General features: G+C 37.4%; 1 protein-coding gene across 2 annotated transcripts in view; it reads right to left on the minus strand.

Moving 5' to 3' along the window:
• The window catches only part of macrod1 (mono-ADP ribosylhydrolase 1), a 168760-nt gene that overhangs the window by 66075 nt on the left and 80588 nt on the right, over window positions 1-22097 (minus strand). For both annotated transcript variants that reach the window (XM_055034154.1, XM_055034155.1), the window contains exon 4: window positions 12218-12247. In XM_055034154.1, coding sequence (XP_054890129.1) covers window positions 12218-12247 — 30 coding nt within the window. The remainder of the gene's footprint in view (window positions 1-12217; window positions 12248-22097) is intronic.

Genomic DNA, 22097 nt, shown 5'->3' on the forward strand with positions numbered 1-22097 from the left:
CTCCCTCACTTCATCAGTCTGGATCAAACCAGGCTGGATAATGAGGGCAAACCTCCTTCAAAATACTAAGAATCCCTGTAGGTTAAAATATTCAATATTAAAATTAATATAAAATATTTATATGTCCAAATATGTTAAAATTTCTTTCATATAATATCCTAATTTTTCCACGACTGTATCTTAGAGCAGTGATAAATGTTAAATAAACAGGAAATAGTGATACTGAGTCTAAATGGATGCTGTACACCAATGCATTAAAACTTCTTTCTGCAATATTCATGTATCTGTGATCTTTCCTCTAAATTACTTTCCCTAATATTGCCTTAATTAAAGCAGCAAGCAAGGCGAAGCCCACAGAAAGTCGCAGTGTCAAAGGACACTTGTTGTTCATACTCCACTGACCCCGTCACATGCAAATGGGCCACCTAAACAACCAACAATCAGCTGTAATTGGCGACAACTAATGCCACCAACAGACCTCAACAGAATAAATTAGTCATGAATTTTAATTTATATTACAAAACAGTGAAAGAAAATCTTTTAAGAAGTGTCAAACTGATTTCCATATTAAAAGAACAGCATTCATTATTTATCCTTCATTACCACTGAAAATATCACATCAACGTTCCCGGCCATTGAAGCGCAGTGTTCCAGGAAAAGGAGAGATTGGAGGAGACAAACAACAAAACAAAGGTTGAGACAGACACACGGCTGGAGAAAGAGAAATGAGTTTGGGAGTGGATCAAGTGGAAAAAAGTGAGCAAGCTGAGAGAGCGAGGATAAAACAGGAAAGAGGTGAATTTTGAGCACATTAAAAAGATGTGCGGCATGGATGGATGTGGGGAAAAAGGTGAAAATTATTAGTGTTTTGGCTTCTTTAGAGCAGTGAACAGCCAACAAACAGACGGCTGATCAGTTTAGGTGTTATCTCTCACAGATGCTGGACTGAGGAGGACGGGAGACAGGGGGGGCTGTGAGGTGATAATTGGCGATATGTTTACCTGGCTAGTGCATTCAGCCCTCAACCCAACGCCAACTAAGCACACACCAGTGCAGACACAAGAATTGGGCTTTGATACATTATTTCATACACCCTGGTGCAAAAAAATAAAAATAAATAAATCAACAATACTGCCTTTAAAGCTTCTTCTGTAAATTTTATTTAACCGCACTGAAAAAACTTGAAACCGTGTGTTTACATTTCAGTATGAAAAATGTAATTCTCCAAACCTGCAGGGAGTGCAGCACAATTTAAAAACAGAAGCTCTGAAATGTTCCACTCACAACTTGTTCCAGTAATGATATTTTAGCAATAAAATCATATTTAAATTAGGTAGGTAACTCTTATAAAAACTGTCATTATGTTTGGACAGTATAAGAGAGACAGATAATCAAAAAGAAAAAAAAAAAATCACGACATTCTGTCCACTTTGTATTGTACCGGTCAGAACCAACCAATCAGATGCAGGAGGAGGGTCTTAGCGTGTCAATTGAGCTGGTGTATGCGCTGTTCACACTTTTGCACAACAGCACAGTGCAACACAGCAGGGAGGAGGAGCAAAAGGCAAACCTCCTAAGATTTGGTTCTTGCAGCTGGACTCTTTTATAAGAGGCTACTTTTAAGTACCTAATTTATATTTCTCCATATTTTTTCACTAATTGGTAATCAATTATAAATGATTTCTGTGGTAAGAAATATTATTCAGCATTGAAATAATCATAACATTATTTTTGAAGTAGTTATTTTTGTTTAAAATGTTAGTTTTTATCTTATCACTAGTGCTGGACTTGCATGTTTGTTTTTGTTGTATTTACCCAGAATTCCCTGGGCCATAATTCATTTCCTGTCGTTGAAACAGTCTCTAGTTTGCTTGGTATCCATTTGAACCGCACCAGAGTTCACTTCAACCAAACCGAGACAGAGGGTTAGTGTGAACAAGAGTTTGTTTTTTGGTCTGCATCAGAGTTCAATTACACATTCACACCTTCCCAAATAAACCAGAGTTTATAGGCAAATGAACTAGAGATTGATTGAAAGGATGGTGTGAATGGACACTTAAACTTGAGAGAGTTTGGATTAGACCAAATAAATTTGACACTTTGCCTAGAACCCTTAAAAAAAAACGACAAAATAGCTTTAATGAGCCTTTTGCTGGTTACTGTTAAAATTAAGTCATGTCTCTGATAACAATAAAAATAGATTTTTTTGCACCTTTCAAAAGATATCTGAAATACCTTACATGCTCAAAATAATAAGTAACATGCAGCATTAAGTAAGATCCCATGGCTTATTAATTAACACCTAATACCACAGTATATCTGAGGAAGGCTTAACAATATCGGCATATTACTCAGCCCTAACAACACACAAGGCAATTATTGTACTGCCAAGACAAGTTTTGCCTCCTCCCAAACAGCACACAGACACACACACAAACAGGTAGATTGACACAAGAGTAAAACCAATCCTAATGCCTGTCTTGTGGAATAATAACACAGCTGCCCTTGCCAGCTGACCTCTTATAGGCCAAACAGCCTGTCTATCAAACTAATGGGGTGGAACGCTGGCATATTGCTTCCCTACAATCCCTCGGCAAAGCCGGGACACTCATTTACTTCAGTCAGCTTGTTGCCAAGGCAACATTTAGGATGGGTCTGTTGTTGGATGGACGCACAAACATGCACACACACACACACACCTTCATACATGCACACATGAACTCCTGCATACATTCTCACAGAAACATCTGATAAATAGAAATAAATGTGTAGCCAATGCAAAGCCAATAACGTGACCCATTACGATCAGCAGTGAAACAAACAAATTTATGTATGACGCTTCGAGGCAGGCAGCTCTGCCTGCATGTGGAAGGCACACAAAGTACCCTTTGCCACTTTTCTCATCTCCACACCCCAAAACCAATCTACCTCTCTCTCCCTTCATTCACAATACATGCTCTTTTGTTCATTTGTTCTAAAAAGCGAGCAGACAAGCCTATTCTCTGCTCGTATTTGTCTCCGAATACAGATGAAGAGAAAGCAGAGAAAGAGCGAGCTGCAGACACATGGGACCACAGCCGAGGGACTTTCAGCACATGGTATCAAGCCCCATCCTCGCTCCTGAGGATTGATTATAGATGTCAGCTCACACAAATTCAGTCGAGCTTTTCAGCTCTGCAAGAAAATCCTGAGAGAAAAGATTCAGGCTTTCCCCCCCGTCTGCAACAAATTAGAAAATGCATGAAGCTGAATTTTAATTGAGAACCTGCTCATCTATTGAAGGCAATGTCTGAATGTCTTGAAAGATCCAAATCAGTGAAATGCCAGCAGTGTCTACATAGCTGCTTCACAACGAGCTAAAATTTTAAAGGGGCGGTATTACTCTGAAGCAGAAGTTCATGGTGCCATTTCATAACATAAAATATTATTAAAATGCGGTATATATCAAACATAACTTAAAAGAAATTTGACGACTTGAAAATGGCCTGTCTCTTTAAGAAGCCTTTACTCTGTCTGATGCCCGGCTTTATCATAACAAAGCTCTTCATTACGCCGTTTTCAGCCGTTTTGAACATTGGACTGATAAATAGTTTGTATGATAAACTCAGCAGACTCAGTTTGTTAATTGTTAAACTAATTGCAGAGGTAGATTTCTGAAGATAATTTTGATGTTAGAAAAATCCCACTGACTTTTATACTGATGATTGAAGTGTATTGACTCCAGTTCCTGTTTTAAATAGGGAATATCACTGCACATAAAATTTGACTGTATTGAAGAATTGGAGGAACTTCAAGTAACTACAAAGTTTGATCTTAAACTTGTTATTTTTCCTTTGTTTTTAGAAGCATATTTAACATTTTGTTTATATTGGTATTATTATTTTGAAGGCCTTCCTGCTCTTTCTGTTTGGTAAGTATCACTTGAGTTGCAAAAATGTGGATCTGCACAGCCAACCCAACCACAAAAATAATAAAAACAGCCGGTTCTGATAGCGACTGTACATCTCCTCTGCTGAGACGTCTTTCATGAGAATAGAAATGATAGAACAGAAATATCCTTTACTGTCCCTCAGTGAGGTAATTCAGGAGCACCAGCAGCAAAGAGAAAATGCAAGCCTGCACATAGGTAAAAATAAGAATCAACTTGTAAGGAAAAGCACATTTCCAGGATAAAGAAGACTGTGCAGGTTCTAGAATGGCAAATTCAAAGAATATGAACCGAGTAGGATAATTTTATAGATTTTCTAAGTGATAAAATATGCCTGGACAGCAGGTATAAACCAGGAGCTAACAGTTTTGCCATTGTGCCAATTTTCCACTTCCAGATGATGGTTTTAATAGAGAGCTGTAAAATATTTAAAGTTTGGGATGTGATCTAACAAGCTTTAAACCTATCCATATCTTTATACTTGACCTGTCTGTTGCATTTGTTGGTCTCCATGACTATACTGGATTCAAGTATATCAGAGTAACAAGAATTAAATACATCACAAGTCCAAAACTGTGATGTTGGTTTGGGACTACTTTCTTTTGCAAGTAGATCTGGTCAAGAAGTAAATTTTCTGGCTGTAAATGTGACAAAATGTGAAAAATCAAGGCACTCATTTCATTGAGATGTCCCATAAAGAATCAAAAATGTTTTATTTTCTGCTGCTATGCAACATTTAGAATCAGGTGTGTGACATATTCGGAATGAAACTTCTGGTGAAATCCAACACCAGTCAAGCAACTTTGAGCCTGGATCATAAATGCACCAAATGAACAAAGGCTGGCTGTAATGGGAGGTTAATGGGAGCCATGTTGCTGCTCACAGAGGTCAGGAGACAATCCCCCCAGAGATAAGAAGGGGCACAAAAACCACAGTTGTCAAGGCAAAGCTCAAATGATGCTGCAGAAGCCAGAGTTAGCCAAATCATGTGGGTCTTAGTGTTTCTTTGTTGCAGAGAGTAATCTTCTTCCACAGCCCACAGCAAGGAAGCACTGTTCATATTGCCGATGTGCAATAAAGGGACTTTGGGAAATGCAAGGAATTCACAAGCCCGACGCAGTGGATCAGTAACAGGCTGCTGCTCCTCTTATCCACTATACTTTAAGTACTGTGCAATAAAAATAGTGAAACACGAGCCGTTGCTTTGTCCTGTCAGTAGCGTTCATTCAGTCATAAGCTTTTGTAGCTAAACAAAGGATTCAGGAAATTATTAGGTGGAAAGGAATAAGCAGACAGGATTAAGCCTGTCAGAAACTATGTGAGCATGAATAGTCTCAGAAATAATGGTGATCAACAATTCGGCGGACTTCCTGTTCTCACCTTGTGCCAATATCAATTTTACATTAGCATATTACTGTCCTGACTTCTTCAGATTAGGCTTTCCCTCAAAAAACCTGTCGTAAACTCAAACTGTCCAAATTGGCTTTGTAACCTTGTATGATGTGAATCTGCTCCAATCTGAAAGCAACTGGACGGTTCTTAGTGTAGAAATCCCTTAAAGTGTACAGAATGTGTCCTAAATAAAGAGGAAGAAACAAACATGGTCAATATTTTAGAAGAGAAAACTTTCTGTTTGTGTTGAGATGTGTATCACTGTCAGATGTGTATCACTGTCAGATGTGTATCACTGTGGTTGACAGAAAAAAATAGAGATAAAATATTTGTGTGCCCCAGAATTTGTAGCAAGTTGATGTGTTAGATTGGTGAAACACGTCGTCCACCCACCGTTTGTCTTTTAAATGAAAGCATTTGCATGCATTAATGTAGCTGATCTAGAGCATCGTGGGAATCTAATTATGGCTTAGAACATTTGGAAATATAAACATGGTATAAAAGGCTCCTGATTTAAGCAGTTTTATAGTCTTTGAACTCCATAGGGGAATTTCTTGCTATCTAAGCCATAATAATCAGAAATTTCCAAATGCTTTTCTGCATTTACCAACATAAGTAATAATTCATTGAGTCTCTCTGGTGCTAAGCGAGGATTGCACAGAGGATTTTCAGAGATAATAAGATAAAAACATGTCTCTCTGTTGTGCTCTTTTCTCTTCATCACAGGAGTTTTTACACCCAAATTTTAACCTTGTTGGTTTGCGAACGGAGATTCCTATGGAAAAAGTTTGAAGTTGTGTCATTTGAGCCATTTCTGTGTTTATTTGTCCATCTGTTTTAGATTATTAAATACTCTCTGATGACCCATTTTTCAATGTATAGTAGAGGCCACTCAATTCTTGTCCATTATGTCTATTTTTCCAAATAGTTAAAGTTGCCATGCACCTTAACAAGATCTTAGGATACTGGTGATAAACTCATGTCTGCCTGGCTCCTCATGCAGCTTCGTTCAACACAGTTACAGTAATTTTAAACCTTTTAAAATGTTGACTTTGGTCAAAATTTGAGGAAGTATGTATTTCCTTTTATTATTATTTGAACGGCATGTCCAAACATATTTTCTAATGTGAAGAAAGGCTCCATGAAATAAGTCTCTATGTCACAGAAATATTTAGAAAGTCCAACATAGCTCATTTTAAAGTTCCAAGTCACTCAGAAAACTTAAAAACATATCAAATAATTTGGTTGAGTTTTGAGAAACAAGTAGATGGGCCACTAAGTGGAGCACAAGTTTTCTCCACACTACATAAATAGATTCATATTAAAGGTCAGATTTTTAAAATTATTTTTAATATGACTCCCCAATGAAAGATTAATTTATCTTTGGTCTTTTATGAAGACGTGCCAACATTTGTAGAGTGTGCTGTGATAATCAGAGTGAATGGATCAATAAAGTAATTTTAGAATATGAACAGCGCCACTAAGTCTTACTACTAGGCTTAAAAGCTGAGGTAATATGAATGTAAAAGTTTTAATTATCTCCAAGAGTTATCTTCTCAAACATTGTCCTTTGATTCATGGTTAGTGTTAAATCTGAGTAGAAACCCCCAGAAAGCTGTAAAATGTGCAATTTGTTGCTTCAAGGTACCAAATCAGTGATACCCCGGGGGGTAAACTGTACTGTCATCTTTCATGACTGCACCACAGATGAAAGGAGACACTGCTGCTTCCAACCTTTGGACATTATCTACCTTGTCTTGAAATGAACAAACAGGTTTGGCTTCTCATCCTGACAAAGTGCTTAAGTCTGACAACATGTGGGGCCAAAAAACTGAGGAAAACGCATACCAAACGTAAACTCTGACATATATGATCAATATATGTCACCCATGTTCTGGTGATTTTTGTAAAATTTATTTAAAATCAAAACAACACTGATTCAAAATGAATACGACATGTGGAGGGAGTGAAATAAAAGCAGAATGAGGGGCAAAACATTTAAACCATCAATCATGTGTCGTCACAGATGCCGCCTTCTGAACTGTGAGTTGATTAGCCAGATGGTCTTTGTCCTCTTTAGCCCAAATGATTCAGTGTCCATGATTTCAAAATGTTAAGTTCATCAGAGCATAAAGTTGTCTTTCTCTCGGTTTCTGTCCTCATCAGATAAACCTGCCCCTGCATTCTTCTCTTAATGGTTTTTAAGTTGTTTATGCCGATCATTACAAACTGTGCTCCTGAACCCATACAATGGCTTTCTCTCTTCAATATCTCTGTTATGAAAGCAAAGCTTTACAAATATGTCTGAGGATCACGGCCATGTGATATTAGTTTCTAAGTCTGCACATTGCAGAAAGCGTATTTCTTCCTAGATTAAGGGAGACTTTCCATGTATCATCAGTCAGAAACTAGTAAAATGTTCAGTATTTAAACAAAACATAAATGTTTGTCCTTCACTGCAAGAGAAGCAAGGCAGGACCCGTGAGGTCAGGGGTCAGAGGGAATTTATTGTTGCTTTTTGAAACAATATTAAATGTTAATGTTACTTTCAGTAATAGAATTATAAAAAACATTTTAAATACTATGTTATCTTAACTTGTTCTGAAAATGCCACAGCTTTAAAAAGTAACTGACTTTGCAGTATGATCTTGAAATTGGGTCTTTGTGTCTTTAAGAAGCTCCTTCTCTTCACCTAAATCTATCAGGCATATGATAAGTCTCATTTCTACAACAATTATTAACAATTCTTAATGTCTCAAACCATTTTTACCTGAAAATACATATTTGCTGTGAGATGCTTCATCAAGAACATAACTTCCACCATTAGATTGGAAGATGTAAGAACTTCAAAAGCATATTTATATAAATCAGTTAATTAAATAAATACTCATGTTGATTTTGACTACTTTGGCTTAAGTACTGAACCACACTCTCTATTAATTCTGCAGGGCATCTGTGAACTTCAGCTGCTTTTTTATTGATGCACTTATTTTCAATCCAGTCCTCTCAGGGAATGCATGTTTCAAAAAAACATGTAATTGTGGTATGACTGACAAACAACGCAATGACAATATTGATTGAGATGTGACTCACACTTCCATTGTTCCTCTTTCTTTTCCACCGTCACATTGTCTGTGCCACTGTGCAGCACAATTTTACCTTTTATTGCCAAGGTCCAAGTCCTTCTATACGTCTGTTTGTTCACGTCAAAATCACAACCATCCACAGGAATGAACCCGAATCAAGAGGCATCAAAGGGATTTTACAGCTTAGCAAAGAGCATCATTTTACATTACATTACAATCCGGACGCTGGTGTCCTCATTACATCTTCAGTGTTTTAATTGTTTTGAAGACATGGAAAAAATACTTTTCTCAGGGAGTTACATCCATGGATGGATATGTAGTCCACTTCAGTGGACTACATGCACCTGAGCACTCAACCCAAATAGTAGGAACTTAATGTAAAGCCTTATTTAGTCATGTTGTATGGTTGGCTTAATGATGAGGCCTGAATAAAAACGCAATGTTTCAGATATCTCCACTGTCAAGAACAAAATTTTGAGTCTTCATATTTCTTCTTGGGTGCAAGACTGGCATTGCCAAGTAATTATACTAATGTAACTTTATTTTTTTTTATCAATGACAGCCGATGTGTTAGCTTGAATCTGTTTGTAGTCATGGTGTTGCAATTGATAAAAAAGTACAGAAATATTCAATTTCAGAATCTTGTTCTGCTAAATCATCCGGTATATGAGGAAAACAGTTATCCCTCAGGTTTATGAACAGAAGGTCTTTTAAAAGGGGGGTATGATGTATTTTCCAGGCATATAGTGACATTTTATCCCACAATCAAGTAACTTCAGTTGTTATAAAAAGGCTGTACAGTACATATCAAAAACAATCAAGCAAACCAGTTTTGCTCCCTTTATATTGGACTCTGTCTCTTAAAGAAGCTTCTCCCCCTATTGCCAGTCAGTGTTAACTACTGCTGCCGCTAGTTTGGAGGAGCTGAGTGGGGAAGGCGTGGAAAGGTATGCTGTGAAGAGGAAGTGCAACAGGAAACTGCAACATTGCAGAGGAGCTTTCGGTAAATAGGTGGTGCTTTGCGGCAGGTATATACTCCAGGTATATTTATGAGGAGAAAATTACATAATAACACAATATAAAGCTCAAAAGCTAGATTTTGGACAATATCCTACAAATAAAATGATAGAAAACACATGTCTATTTAATTGGCAGCCAGTGTCCAAATAAAAACTTCAAAAGAGAATAAAAAAACTTGTCTTAATACTGTATGGGAACATAAAAATGCCAGAAAAGTGTGAACACTCTGATGCTAAAGCTGAAAATACAAAATGCTGATTGAAAAATATAATTTCAAAGTCTTGTAGTCTAATTACCCCGTCTTCTGGTTTTATTTTCTACTTTTAAAAATCCATCAAATCAATGAATCATTGACAAATGCAAAAATAAATGAACAGCTGCATGATGCAGACATTAAAGCAGGTTCGTTTCCTGCCTTTGAGCTTGTTGTTGATGCGCCGCCGCCACCGGCGGAGCACAGTGCTCCTCTGCATTGACGAGTGGAAACAATGTCGGCAGGTGTGCATTTGATCAAACTGAATGACATTTACCCAGGTACCCTTGAGACTGAGTAAGCACCATAAAGACCTTTTGTTGTCTCACCTCTGACTAAAAAAAACAAAAACAATCTCAAACGCTGAGTGAATGAGAGCTGTGTAACTCGGCGTACAGTGGGATCCCAGTGAATGGCGATGTATTCCAGATGATGTTTGTGTGTTTTGCCCCACTGGGCTCGGCTCTTGCATCCGTCTGTCCCCAGCGGCTGACTCCAAAACACTACTGGACCTTTTGTTGCTTTTGTCTGTCTTTTTCTTTTTGTTCTAAGCATCATTTGCCTCCTATTTCTTTTGTTTTTTCCATTCTTCACTCATCTCTACCCTCACCTCTCTCTAATTAACACCTACTGCAGGCTCTATCTGCCGTGGTAAACCCCCAGGGACGGAGCTGGAAAAGGAGACGGTGAGAAGGAAACAAATACAATGAGACTTCAGAGAAATCAACTGAGAAAGTGAGAAGTGGGAAGCAATCGGATTCAGAGATGTGGTTCAAAAGTATAAACTAAACCAGTTTACTATGCTGTGAAAAAGTATTTTTCCTTTTAAAGATTTTAGGTTTTTACACATTTAAAATCAAAGAAATTATTGCATCAAAGACGACCATAATTCACACAGAGTGTCGTTTTCAAACGACACTCTGGAATAAATAAATGAAGACAAGTCTCACATCCATGAGACACAACCATGTTTCGAGTCTCGAGTCTTTTGGAAAGCAGGTTTCAGAGAGAAACCTTTTGGAACACCCACCACGAAGGTGAGAAGTACTCCACAGGTCTGAAAGTGCACAAGTGCAGAAAACACATCTGCAGGGTTTATTTTATGTATACATGGGCCAATAACAAAAATGCGGATAACGTCTATGAAAATAACCTGGGCTTCTATTACACCTCAGCAGAACCAGAGGTTCCATGTTACTCTGCACTGATGCAGTAATTCATGCAGAAGGAGCCCCAAAACAAGCAGTGAGTGAATAGATACACTTCTCAGAAATCTGACATTTCTAATGTTGCTCCAAATTAACCAATTCTGCAAAGAGTGGGCCAAAATTCATCTGAGGCGATGTTAAAGACTGATTGTAATGAGGGTGACACAACCAGTTATTTGGTTTAAGGAGACTTACTTTTTCTCTTAAACTTAGACTGATCTGACAGCTGATACATAAAATAACTGTTTGAAAACTGCCCTGCGTTTTTATTATGGTTATTTTTGCCAAATACTAAAATTTGGCCAGTGATCTGAAACGTCTGACTGTGTAATAAAACAAACAAAACGAAACTGTGAGAGGCCAGCACTGTATATTGACCTTAATGCAGTAGACAGATGAATACACATAATCAACTGCTCTCCATAAACCATCTGTCTTTGCAAATCCACCAGAGACCAGAGGACAACATCAAACGCTGCCGGAGATCTCGAGGTACTTCACTGCTTGCCTGCGTGACATAATGGGAGATGAGAGGGCTGGCCGTTCTGATGCGTCGAGCTGGTTGTTAGGAGTCAGGGTGAAGCCTTAGTGTGCATGAAGACACTGAGGACTTCAAGCAAAGCCACTGTCATACACTGATAAATGAACATAGAGAGGCAGGCACGCTGATGTGTCCTAAATAGTTCAGCATGGCGGCTGAGAACACAGAAACTAATTGGAAGGGTAAAAATGGCAGCATAGTGGAGCGAGCAGGTGGGTCTGAGAGGCTGAAGCTGTTTGAGTGAACAAAGGAAAAGAAAACAACCACAGGCAAATGCTCACTCCTCAAATTTGCAAACCCTAACGTACACACACACACACACACATGCAGGCTGTATAAATGGTGTGTGTGTCCTTAGCGAATGCAGCTACTGCATTAGTAGCGTAGATTTATTACAAATATTGATTAACCACGGACGACTAAACATCACACTTGCGTTGCAAAGCACTGAGTCAACAATACGTAGAAAAAATGACTGTTTATATCCGCAGCACTCACACTACAGTAAATTATGAACTATTGACTTTGCACCTGTGTTCACCAACATGGAGGGAGAAAACGGCAGATAGGCGCACGCTGAGCAGCATGCAAAGGCACCATGAACACCTGCCACAACAAAGACCTGCCTGTTACCAAACACAAAGAAAAATTCACACCAAAACACCCACTACTGGAGCCACCGAATTAAGAGGTTTATTCTTGAAATAAATCCTTTGGCCATGATTTATGGTGGTATCTTTGCGTTCAGTTCATGCTAGACGATGAACAGACAGACAGGTTGGTACTCACCTCCACCTCCTCCAAGCAGACTCTTATTGGCTGAAAGAGAGAAGAAAAGAGCTTTTCAACATGACTGATCCATGCAGAGTCTAATGGGTTTAACCTTTTGACACTGATTTTGATATAAACCATCAAAAACATATTCAGATTAGAGGATTTGTTGCTAATGCTTCTGTCTGCAGCTTGTTGTTGGATCCATCTTATCCCAAAACTGTAAGAAAAATGGGCACATAACCTAATTATTTCCTTTATTTTCCTCAAAAATACCCACTTACATTGAAAACCCATCAAACATATTGCATCTCTGCTTTTTAATAAAAAAGAAAAAATCCTTTTCTTATCGTCTGAAAGGAAATTCACAGATTAACAGCAGCAAAAGCATAATCAAGAGAAGCACACACATGCACACATTAAGAAACAATACAGTATCAAAACACCCTCTGAAGTAAACAAAAAAAAGTAATATGAAGTGAAACCCTGCTGGAATAAAGTGTCCTTGTTCAAACTTTTTAACTTTTTCAAATAACCTTGGCGTTTTTAGATGCTTCCAATATTTTCGTTTTTCAAACAGAAATTAAATTAAGCCACAAAAGAAAAACAGGGTCAAACTTATTAGTCCTCTTAATGCTTCCTGCCCTTTCTGGAAGTTTATTTTGCTGGATAACAGCCTGCAGGCACTGGTTGTAGTTTTCAACAAGCTTCTAACAACCCAGAGGGATCCCAGATTGTTCTTCGGCCAAATTATTTGACAACCTTCTGGCATGAACCTTCATCTTCACTTCAGCCCAGATTTGGGTATAGAGCTTCAAGTGAGTCAAAACTTTATTGTTCTGGAGGTTCTCTGGACTGTCTATGAACTCCTTGGCTTCAAGTTCTTGCCTCATTTGTTCTGTGCGGATCTGTTTAAGTTTTATGGAAACCATTTTTTTTATCCTGTGCCCTCTTGGCAAATAAGTCTAAGCCAAAATGTTTCCTGTGCTTGAGCCCCTCTCCAAAAAAGAAACAGTTTTATCTTTATGAGCTTTGGGCATCACAATGCTCAAATCAATGTTCAATAAAAAATTTCAGTTGAAGAATTGTAATCAATAACAATTAATCGTATTTTAATTTCAAACTATATGAAATATGCAACATTTTCAATTCAAAAACCCTTTTTGCTGCTAAATTGTTGTGCCTGCTTGCAGCATGTTTTGCATTTTAGGGTTGAATAGCTTTGGTGATAAGCTAACTCCTGTTTGCACAAGTGACACAGAACAAAAGTGATTCCAGCATCACATCAGATCAACTTTTGATGCAGAAGTTAATCCCCAGTGGGACAGGATAAGTGGTTTCATTGTCCATTACCGTTTGTGGATGTTGCCTGTGTGTCAGATTTACAGGTGAACCAGAAACGCCCAAAGGCAAAAACAAAAAATGTGATTAATTGAGTTAAAATTTTAACGCGTCATTTAATGAATTATTTATGTACAACAAGGCAAGAAAACAAACAAACCTGAACCACAATGAATCACATATAGATTAAACCTTTAGACACATTTTGTTCTTGTTCACTTGAACCCAAATAAAAACCTAAAACTAACTCTGCTTAAAATTGAGACGTTTTGTGTTTTAGCAACATTAAGTTAATTCAAAAGTATATCTTTTGCACCTTATTTAACCACAAATAATATGCTTTCATGGCCAAATATTAGTACTGGACAGAAACAAAAGCGGGGGTCATTTTGCAGTTGTTTAAAAACAATTACAAGAGGTTTAAAATCCTGTCAAGGTACTGAATTTATCAATGACAGCAGCAACCCCTTTTCTTTTTAATTTTCTGTATTATTGATCAGAGAAAACTCATAATAGCATCATTTGGGGGCACATTTATTTTGTTTAATGATTAACAGTATTTGGAAAAATATTCCTGAAACGATGCATCTGATGGCAGAAGTTCAAGCTCAGTTTGATTTTTAGTATTTATTCTAAAATGAAAGGGAAGAGGGGAAGAGGCTCATGCTGCCATGCTGGAAATATTAACATGACCCAAGGATGCATAGTCATGAGCGCACTTTAACGGCACAGTTCTTGTTACCGACAGACAGATAGGACATGCGTCATGTTGCTTTGGCTGATGCTGCCCTATTGATTTGGTTTGTCACAGAATGTACCAGAAAATAAGTGCAGCTGGTCACAGAGTTGAAAAGAGGAAGATGCAGCTCTTACATAATCATGTCAGCATGTTTTCTTGTTTTATATGAAAGAACATTAACCTGGTATACTTCATGCTTATTTGTTCTGACTGTTTTTTTGTTTGTTTTTTAAATAAACTTGGACCTTTACTGTGTTCAGGTTAGTTTATGTTTACACCTTCATCCTGAAATTTTCCTGTATTACTTGTGTTTACACATCACAGTCAAATGTTTGCTCTATCGATAAATCAATAAGTGCTCGTTTCAGCTTACAGAATGATAGTTCAGGAAATTTGAGTATTACACATTATTAAGAAATTTTTATATTATCCTCAAGCCTTTGTATTTTTTTTTAATGACAGCAGCCTGAAATATTTTTTTTTAATTTGTCACAGAACTACAAACTTCAGTAATTTTTTATTTGAATTTTATCTGATAAATCAATGCAAAGTTCTACACGTTTATTCGTCTCTTCCTGCTTTGTACATCTAGACAATAAACTGAGACAATTTAAAATGCGCTTAAGTCCAGTCAGAAATGTCAAAAATGTTTTAATATATAGGACAAATTGTAAATGTCTTCCAAATATTTTATCCAAGCTATCTTACTCCCAGCATTTGGTTTTGAAACAGTAACTATGATTTCATAAACTGCAGCTCTACAAACATGCAATTATTTTATTCTTCTCTAGTGCCAAACCCAACTAAATCTTTTGTCTATGATATCCAAATATATAAAATTAGTCCAAAATTTTACATTCAGGAAGAAAAAATGTGAAGCTTTTGTACCAGATTTATACAACTGAATCCCATGTTTATCACAGGTCTGTAACATGTTTCAGGATTTCTCATCAGGATTAGCGCTCATCGCTCCAATCTCTTTCACAACTCTCTGTAGCACCAGTTTATAGCACGTCGCCGAGTTAATTTTATACATGTGCCATTTCTGGTGCCACCACCCTGATTTGATAAGTAGAATAAGAACCAGCAGGTTCTAAATCTTATCAAGGAGAAGAGAGAGGCACAGCGCATTATTAGAGGCTAATTCCACTGCCCACCTAGCTAATGAATAAACTCATGCTGAGTCTCCAGTCCGAAGGATTACAAACAATTCAGTGGGAAGAAACAGAGACAAAATGGCTTGATTTTCTTTTTAGTCATGGAAGTCCCTCTTCACACAGCTTTTCTTACAAATAACAAAAAGGTGACTGCAGCTTGAACATAATAACATAATGAGCTTGTTTAACAGACTGAATTAATGCTTGTAGCTTAGCTGGCCAGCGTGTCTCCAATCATTACCCTTCCCTACTTGTATCATGTCACTGCACAGCTTTAAAAGTGTAAACTGCTGGCAGGGTGATAAGCCTGGCTGTGGCTGCTTTCAACATATGCGATACCCAAGTGTTTTCTCACACGCATAACCAAAAAAACGTGTGGAGTCAGCAACAGTAGCCCATGGACAGCTGCAGTGCCGTCAGTTAACCCAAACCTAACCAAAAACTCAGAAAAATCATGTTTTTCTGGGGGTGGCTCCTGGTGTTTTTGCATCACATCCACACTGATGTGACCATGTTAGCATAATCTGATAAGCACATAATCTCACTGCGAGAGGCGGTTAGAGAGATGTGTCAGAAAACACAGGGGACATCCCTCGTTTTAGATACCACTTGCCAGCAGGCTCTGAGCCAGCTGAGACTGTGCGTTGTATCAGGAAACTTGTTTTTAAGGCAGGAGGAAGAGGAGCTAATTCTACACGTGTCTGAAGATTATTCAAACATCAAGCTGTGCTGCCTCATTACCAGTAAATACCTCGTTTTCTGCCTTAAAACTTATTTTAATTCTTAATGTGGGCTGCAGCCTGATGTTTCATCTACGAACGATAAAAATCTCAACACTTGTTTGAAATATGCAGCAATAATGTTGCACAACTAGTATTGCAAGCGAGAAAGAATAAAAATGCATTACTTTACAGCTAAAAAGGCTGAAAATTGCAGATTTTACAATCAGAAATGTGAATTTGTGAGGTGAACATCATCACTGTGTTGTGTTTACAACCAAAGTCAACATTATATTTACCAAACATTACACCAAAGTCAAGGTTGCATCTGAGCAAGAATAACACTATGCTGCACTGTCCCAGGTGTTAAACACCATTATACAACCATAACAGGTATTTTAACTTAATTAAATTTCTACAGGGAAATTGTTTAACGAGATCATTTGGCTCATAAGGAGCCCAGATGTAATGTAGAGCATTAGGAAAACGAAGTACACCTACAGAGGTAATAACCTAAGGTACTCATTTTCTGTCTCTCACCAGGTTGTGGATATTTTCGGGCCCATTTTGCTTTGCAGCAGTGTTTGAGTTCATTGAGTTTTTCAGACAATCATTTCTGCACTGCTTTCCTTCAGTTCCCACAACAACATTTTTATCTTTTCAGGCACTCTGCTGTTGATTTACTGTGAGTTTTTGGGATCTTTGTAATGTCTAAGCATATAAAATCATCTTTTGACCAAACTTTACTTGACTGATGGACTCATATTTGACTCTGGAATACTTGTTTCAACCACGACCGAATGGCTGTGAAATGTTTGTGCTGATTTGTTGTGTTTGGTTTGAAATAAATATTAAAGGTTAGAGCTCTACTGAAATGTCATATGTCTAAATGATGTTCTTTCTCTCATTCTTATCCAAACAGTGTCACATTTGACATTGTGCTATCACACGCCTGTATGCATCAAAGTAGACCATTGCCGAATGTCCTGAATTTACAGAAATGCTTACACTGATGATATTTAATTAGAACCACCTGGCCTCTTCTTTCCTCCCATGAAAGCAGCAAGAGTATACTTAATTTGCCCGATGAGTACTGACAGTCGAGGACTTTATTTACTTTATTTATTTCTGCTTTTAAATATAGTCGTTTAACACTGCTGTCTGAGGTAATTAAGAAGCTAGTTTTTCTTAGGTGAAAAACTACAGCAAATTTACTGGACTTTCCAACTTCTAAGTTGGGAAAATTATCAGACCTTCCCCTAGGTGCAACATTTCTAGGTAGAAAAGTCATAAGATACTTACTAACCCTGACCTCAAACTAATTTGGCAACCACACATTAAAACGTGATGAAAGCTGCAGTAATGAGGTATGAACTGCCATATCTACTCTTAAGCGCTTGCTATAAAGGGAAGCATTTTGGATCCATTCTTTACAGATAGTAACCCTAAAGAACTTAATGAGGAGCTGCTGCTGAACTGTTTTCTTTGACTTTATGCACTTATATGAGCTTGAATTTGATAGAATCTTGTTTATTACTGTTTTCAATGCATATGCTGGTTTATCATAGATGTCTCTTTTTTGGGGCTAACTGCCTAGCTTGTCTCTGATTGGCTTAGAAACGTTTTAATCTGGATATAGACACATTGTCAGATCTGTAGCAAGCTGACAACGGTATGTAGCGAAAGGTGGTTTATTTTTACTGTATTAAAATGTTTGTGTATTTTTAGAGTGCTGGTTATTTCCAATTTTTGTGACTCCAAGGTTTGGATTTCAGCTAATCTGATGCACAGAAACCAAAATGCTAGACTGGTAGTTGAATGCATTAAAAACTGGGAAATGCATTGTTGTTGGGTTATACTGGTGATATATACCAGTTGGGCTCAGGTCACTGAGCGCAATAATTAGTAAATCCTACTGGTTTTCTGACTTGCATTTGGAACTGGGTTATTTAAGGTGAAAAGTCTTCACAGTCACCAGCTGTGACTGCTGAGGTGAATGAAACTCTTGCTGTTTTACAGCCTGGGAATAAATACTAAATAAAGGTATGTAACATTTAGTGCAGAGAGATAAAACGCAGGACTGTAAAGCTGCTGAATAAAAATAATCTCATGAAACAGATGCAGACAAAGACAAAAAAAAAAAAAACCCTCCATAAGTATATGCTGCAAGGCAACCAATATGTTGAGAGGCTTAGAGTTTAGACTACTTGAATGAAAACACCTTTGACAGCCGAGTCCCAGTTTCACACCTGGGCAGCTGGGTCTGTGGTGCATGTCATTTCCCGACTCCCTTTGCCACCTTTCATGTCTGTTTGAACAACAACAATCTATTAAAGGAGCCAAAATACAAGCAGAAAACCTTCACAGCAATAAAACTGTGGGGCACTGAGATGAACATGGGGATTTTTGTTGCAATACACTGAAAAAGTATTCACTCCCTTGCAGATTTTGTTGTTTTTTTTGTTTTTTTTTTAAGCACATGTAAGCGTTTCAGATAATCAAGGCAATTTTAAAAATCAGACTAAGGTAACTAAATCAATACAAATGAGTTCACTAATCATACAAACCAAACTGGCCTTATCGGAAAAGTATTTACCAAACTTGTTAAATCATTTTTTTGTTTTTGTTTTTTAAGCTGTGTTAAAATAAACCAGCCACACCCAGGCCTGATCACAGTCAAATCAATAATCAATACATTGAAAAGAATGTGCACAGCAAAATAAAGAAGGCTTTAAAATCACAGAAATACCATGTTACATCCAGATTTGGAGAAAGTTGGTGGAAGTGTGATGATGGCCTGCTTTATTGGTTCAGTTCAATTCAATTCAGGTGGCCCAGACAAAGTGAGGACCGAGATTTGACTGAAATGTTGTGGTTTGACCCATAATAAACCATTCATGCTCATAATGGTTACGATGTGGATGGATAAAAATAGGTTTTGCAAGATGCCATTAGGTTTAATGCTTCAGATTGTGATAATGTTCTTTCTTTGAGAAAATGTAAGCTACCATTTGAAAAGTGCTTTTTGTATTTAATCAGGCTATGTTTTTATGATATCAAAATTTGGCTATCAGCTGAAATACTTAAGTGACAAAAAAGCAGAAGGAATCTGTATATTTTTACAGCACTGCATGTGTAATACATATCATTGTAAAATGTATTTATTTAAACTACTATTTTTATACAGCTTAAAATGTGTTGTAAGCTGTAAATATTTTTAATTAGGTCCTTAAAGTAGATGTGAGGAAAATGTGAGTACTTTTAGAAATAAGTCAAATATTTGTTTTATTTTTTTTTTATGTTCTTAGCTTGATGCAAGAAAAAAATGCTGACAGTTATTTCAGTTTCATGCATGCAGCATGCTGAGGTGAGAGAATCACTGATACAATACCCAAGTCGCAGTTATGAGCTTTACTGGTGAACATAGCATGAACAGTGCAGGTTTAAATGCTTAAAGTATGATGCTCAAAAGTTATTTACCAAAGGCACATTGTCCTCTTGAAAGGCAGGAATGTAAGAGTGTGAATTGAGTATTAGGGTGATGTCTTGTTTAAAAAACTTTATTTTACATGAGAAACACATCATGCCCAATGAAGAAGTGTGATGCTATGAGCCTGTTTCTCTACCAAAGCCCTTGGGAACACTGATGGGCATCATTGACATTCAGAAATACCAGGACATTTCCAACAAAAAGCTGATGCTTTCTGTCAGCAAACTGAATATGGCTGATTAAGTCCATCATCAAGACCAAAGGAGACGCTCAGATCAAGACAGAAACGCTTAACCCGACTAAAATGAGCTTATTTTCAAGAGACAAATCCTACAGAAACTGTGTGGGGTGATCTGAATGGAGGAGAGCATAAGTCGGCTCATCCATCTGGATTATTAATAGACACTGTAGAAGGTGGCATGTTCAGGAATTTCTTGCTCTCTGTACTCTCCGGGCTTATGACCAGCGATAAGAGGAAACCAATCGCTATCCTCTTGGCAAAACTGGGCTTTGCAAAGTATTGACAGCAGGGGTGCCATTAAATTTGCCACTAGTGATTTTCTTAAAATACAAATTTCTCAAGAGAAGTGTTTCTTTTTTTTAATTTTTAACTCAACTGAATAAATGTCCTCAAATTAAAGGCTAGATTTCTCTAAAATTCTCTGTGAGAAGATGCTTCTGTGTAAAATGTCACATTTATTTTAAGATTTATTACATGTCTTCACCAGAGATGCCAACAAATCTGTCTGGAAATATCTATTAAACAAAATACTGATCGTATATTGGTTTGGACATGATCATACTTCCTGTTTTACTTAAATTGATGTCGATAATCGACAGACTTTATCAAGTTTTGAACAAATTTCCAATTTCACAGCTCATAAAATCTCTCATTCCACATGTGGAGAGAAAGCACACCCAGAGACGAGAAATGAAAATTCTTTTTTTGTGTCTAATATTGCTGCAGTACAGTCACTCAGACTGAATTATTCTGTGACTGGTATTAAATGAGAGCAGCGGCTCTCTCACAATGTGGGAATGTGTTTTCTCCCCTACTTTTGTGCTCTGTGCCCTGGCAATTACAGTGAATGTAAGTTCAACTTATATTATCCTCCATCTCGTTATGAGTTCAGAAGGCCCATCAAGGGACAGATTTTCTTTTAGTACAAAGGCTAATATATTAATAATATGACAGATTTTGTGACTGTTGCCTTAAGGTTTTCTAAGGTTCTCATGAAGGCCTCCTTTTGATTTCTCAAAGACCTGAGAACAAACTCTGAAATGTTTTGTCTGCTCTTCAGGGAGGCTGATAAAAGCAAATGGTGTCATGATTAGAAGCATCTCCTTAGAAATGAAGCTACATACACTTAGAGACAACCACTTCATAGTGCACTTTTACATTGATTTTACAATAAGTCGGGTTATTTTTGTCTTTTTTTAGGGCATCAAATTTTGCATGGTTGGAGGAAAGAGCAAGGAGTGGCACACTTTGTGCTCTCGGAATAAACACAACAAAGACTTAGAAAATAAGACTGAGTTCTTGGACAGACATTATGAAAGCAGCCTGACGACACCATAGGGAGGCTGTGACTGCTGTAAACACTGCTGCTTTCAGATATGGCTGGACAGCACCAAGTATGACCTACTTAGTCTGAAGCTTGCTGAACCCTTAAAGGAAAATTCAGGCCTTTTTTCCACTTCTTGGCCACAGACATTTCTAAAAGTGTAATGGTAGAAAAGGGAGCAGTCAAAGTAGTAAAGTAGGAATGCAAATGAATGGTTTTGAATTAATTAATGAATTAATTTAAAGTTTACTGATCTTAATCAACTAATGATTCATTGATAAACGGCAATTTTCTTATAAACCTACGTTTTCCCTTCTATTATATGAGCAGTATTTAGTTGCCTTAATGTCTTTGTAAACTTATTTTCTAAGTTAAACTGAGATGCAACCATGTATGTGGTTTTAAGCCAAAGCCTCAACCTGCTGCTTAATGTCCGAAATCATGGAAAAATCCAAATTAAATTTAAAAATTTTGTTCATTTGAAGATCTATTTTCTAGATACCCATAGGTGCAATCTTTATTCTGCTTTTCAATCATGAAGTACAAACAGAGCTGGAATATCCAAACATCATGCTGTTTTGCTGCTAGACGAGTTCTGTGCACCAGAGATGAATGTGATTTGGTGCCAAATGTGGACATCAGCCTTCGGAAAAAAGCAATGGACCTTGTGAAGATGTTAGCTGAAGATTAAGGCAGAACATTAGTTTACTCAGTGAAACTAAAAGGCCAATCAAAGAGGAAGAAGGGATTATTTCAGTAGCAACATAAAAATGCCAGACGGGGCACTCCAGGACAAAGACTTTGACGTGTGGAGGCATGTCCTGTGTTCTCATCAAACTATAATTGAAGTGTTCGGACATAACATTGTTATATTTGGATGAAAAAGG

The sequence above is a fragment of the Poeciliopsis prolifica genome, unplaced genomic scaffold (genome assembly GCF_027474105.1).
Source record: "Poeciliopsis prolifica strain line A6 unplaced genomic scaffold, Auburn_PproV2 SCAFFOLD009, whole genome shotgun sequence".
NCBI lineage: Eukaryota > Metazoa > Chordata > Actinopteri > Cyprinodontiformes > Poeciliidae > Poeciliopsis > Poeciliopsis prolifica.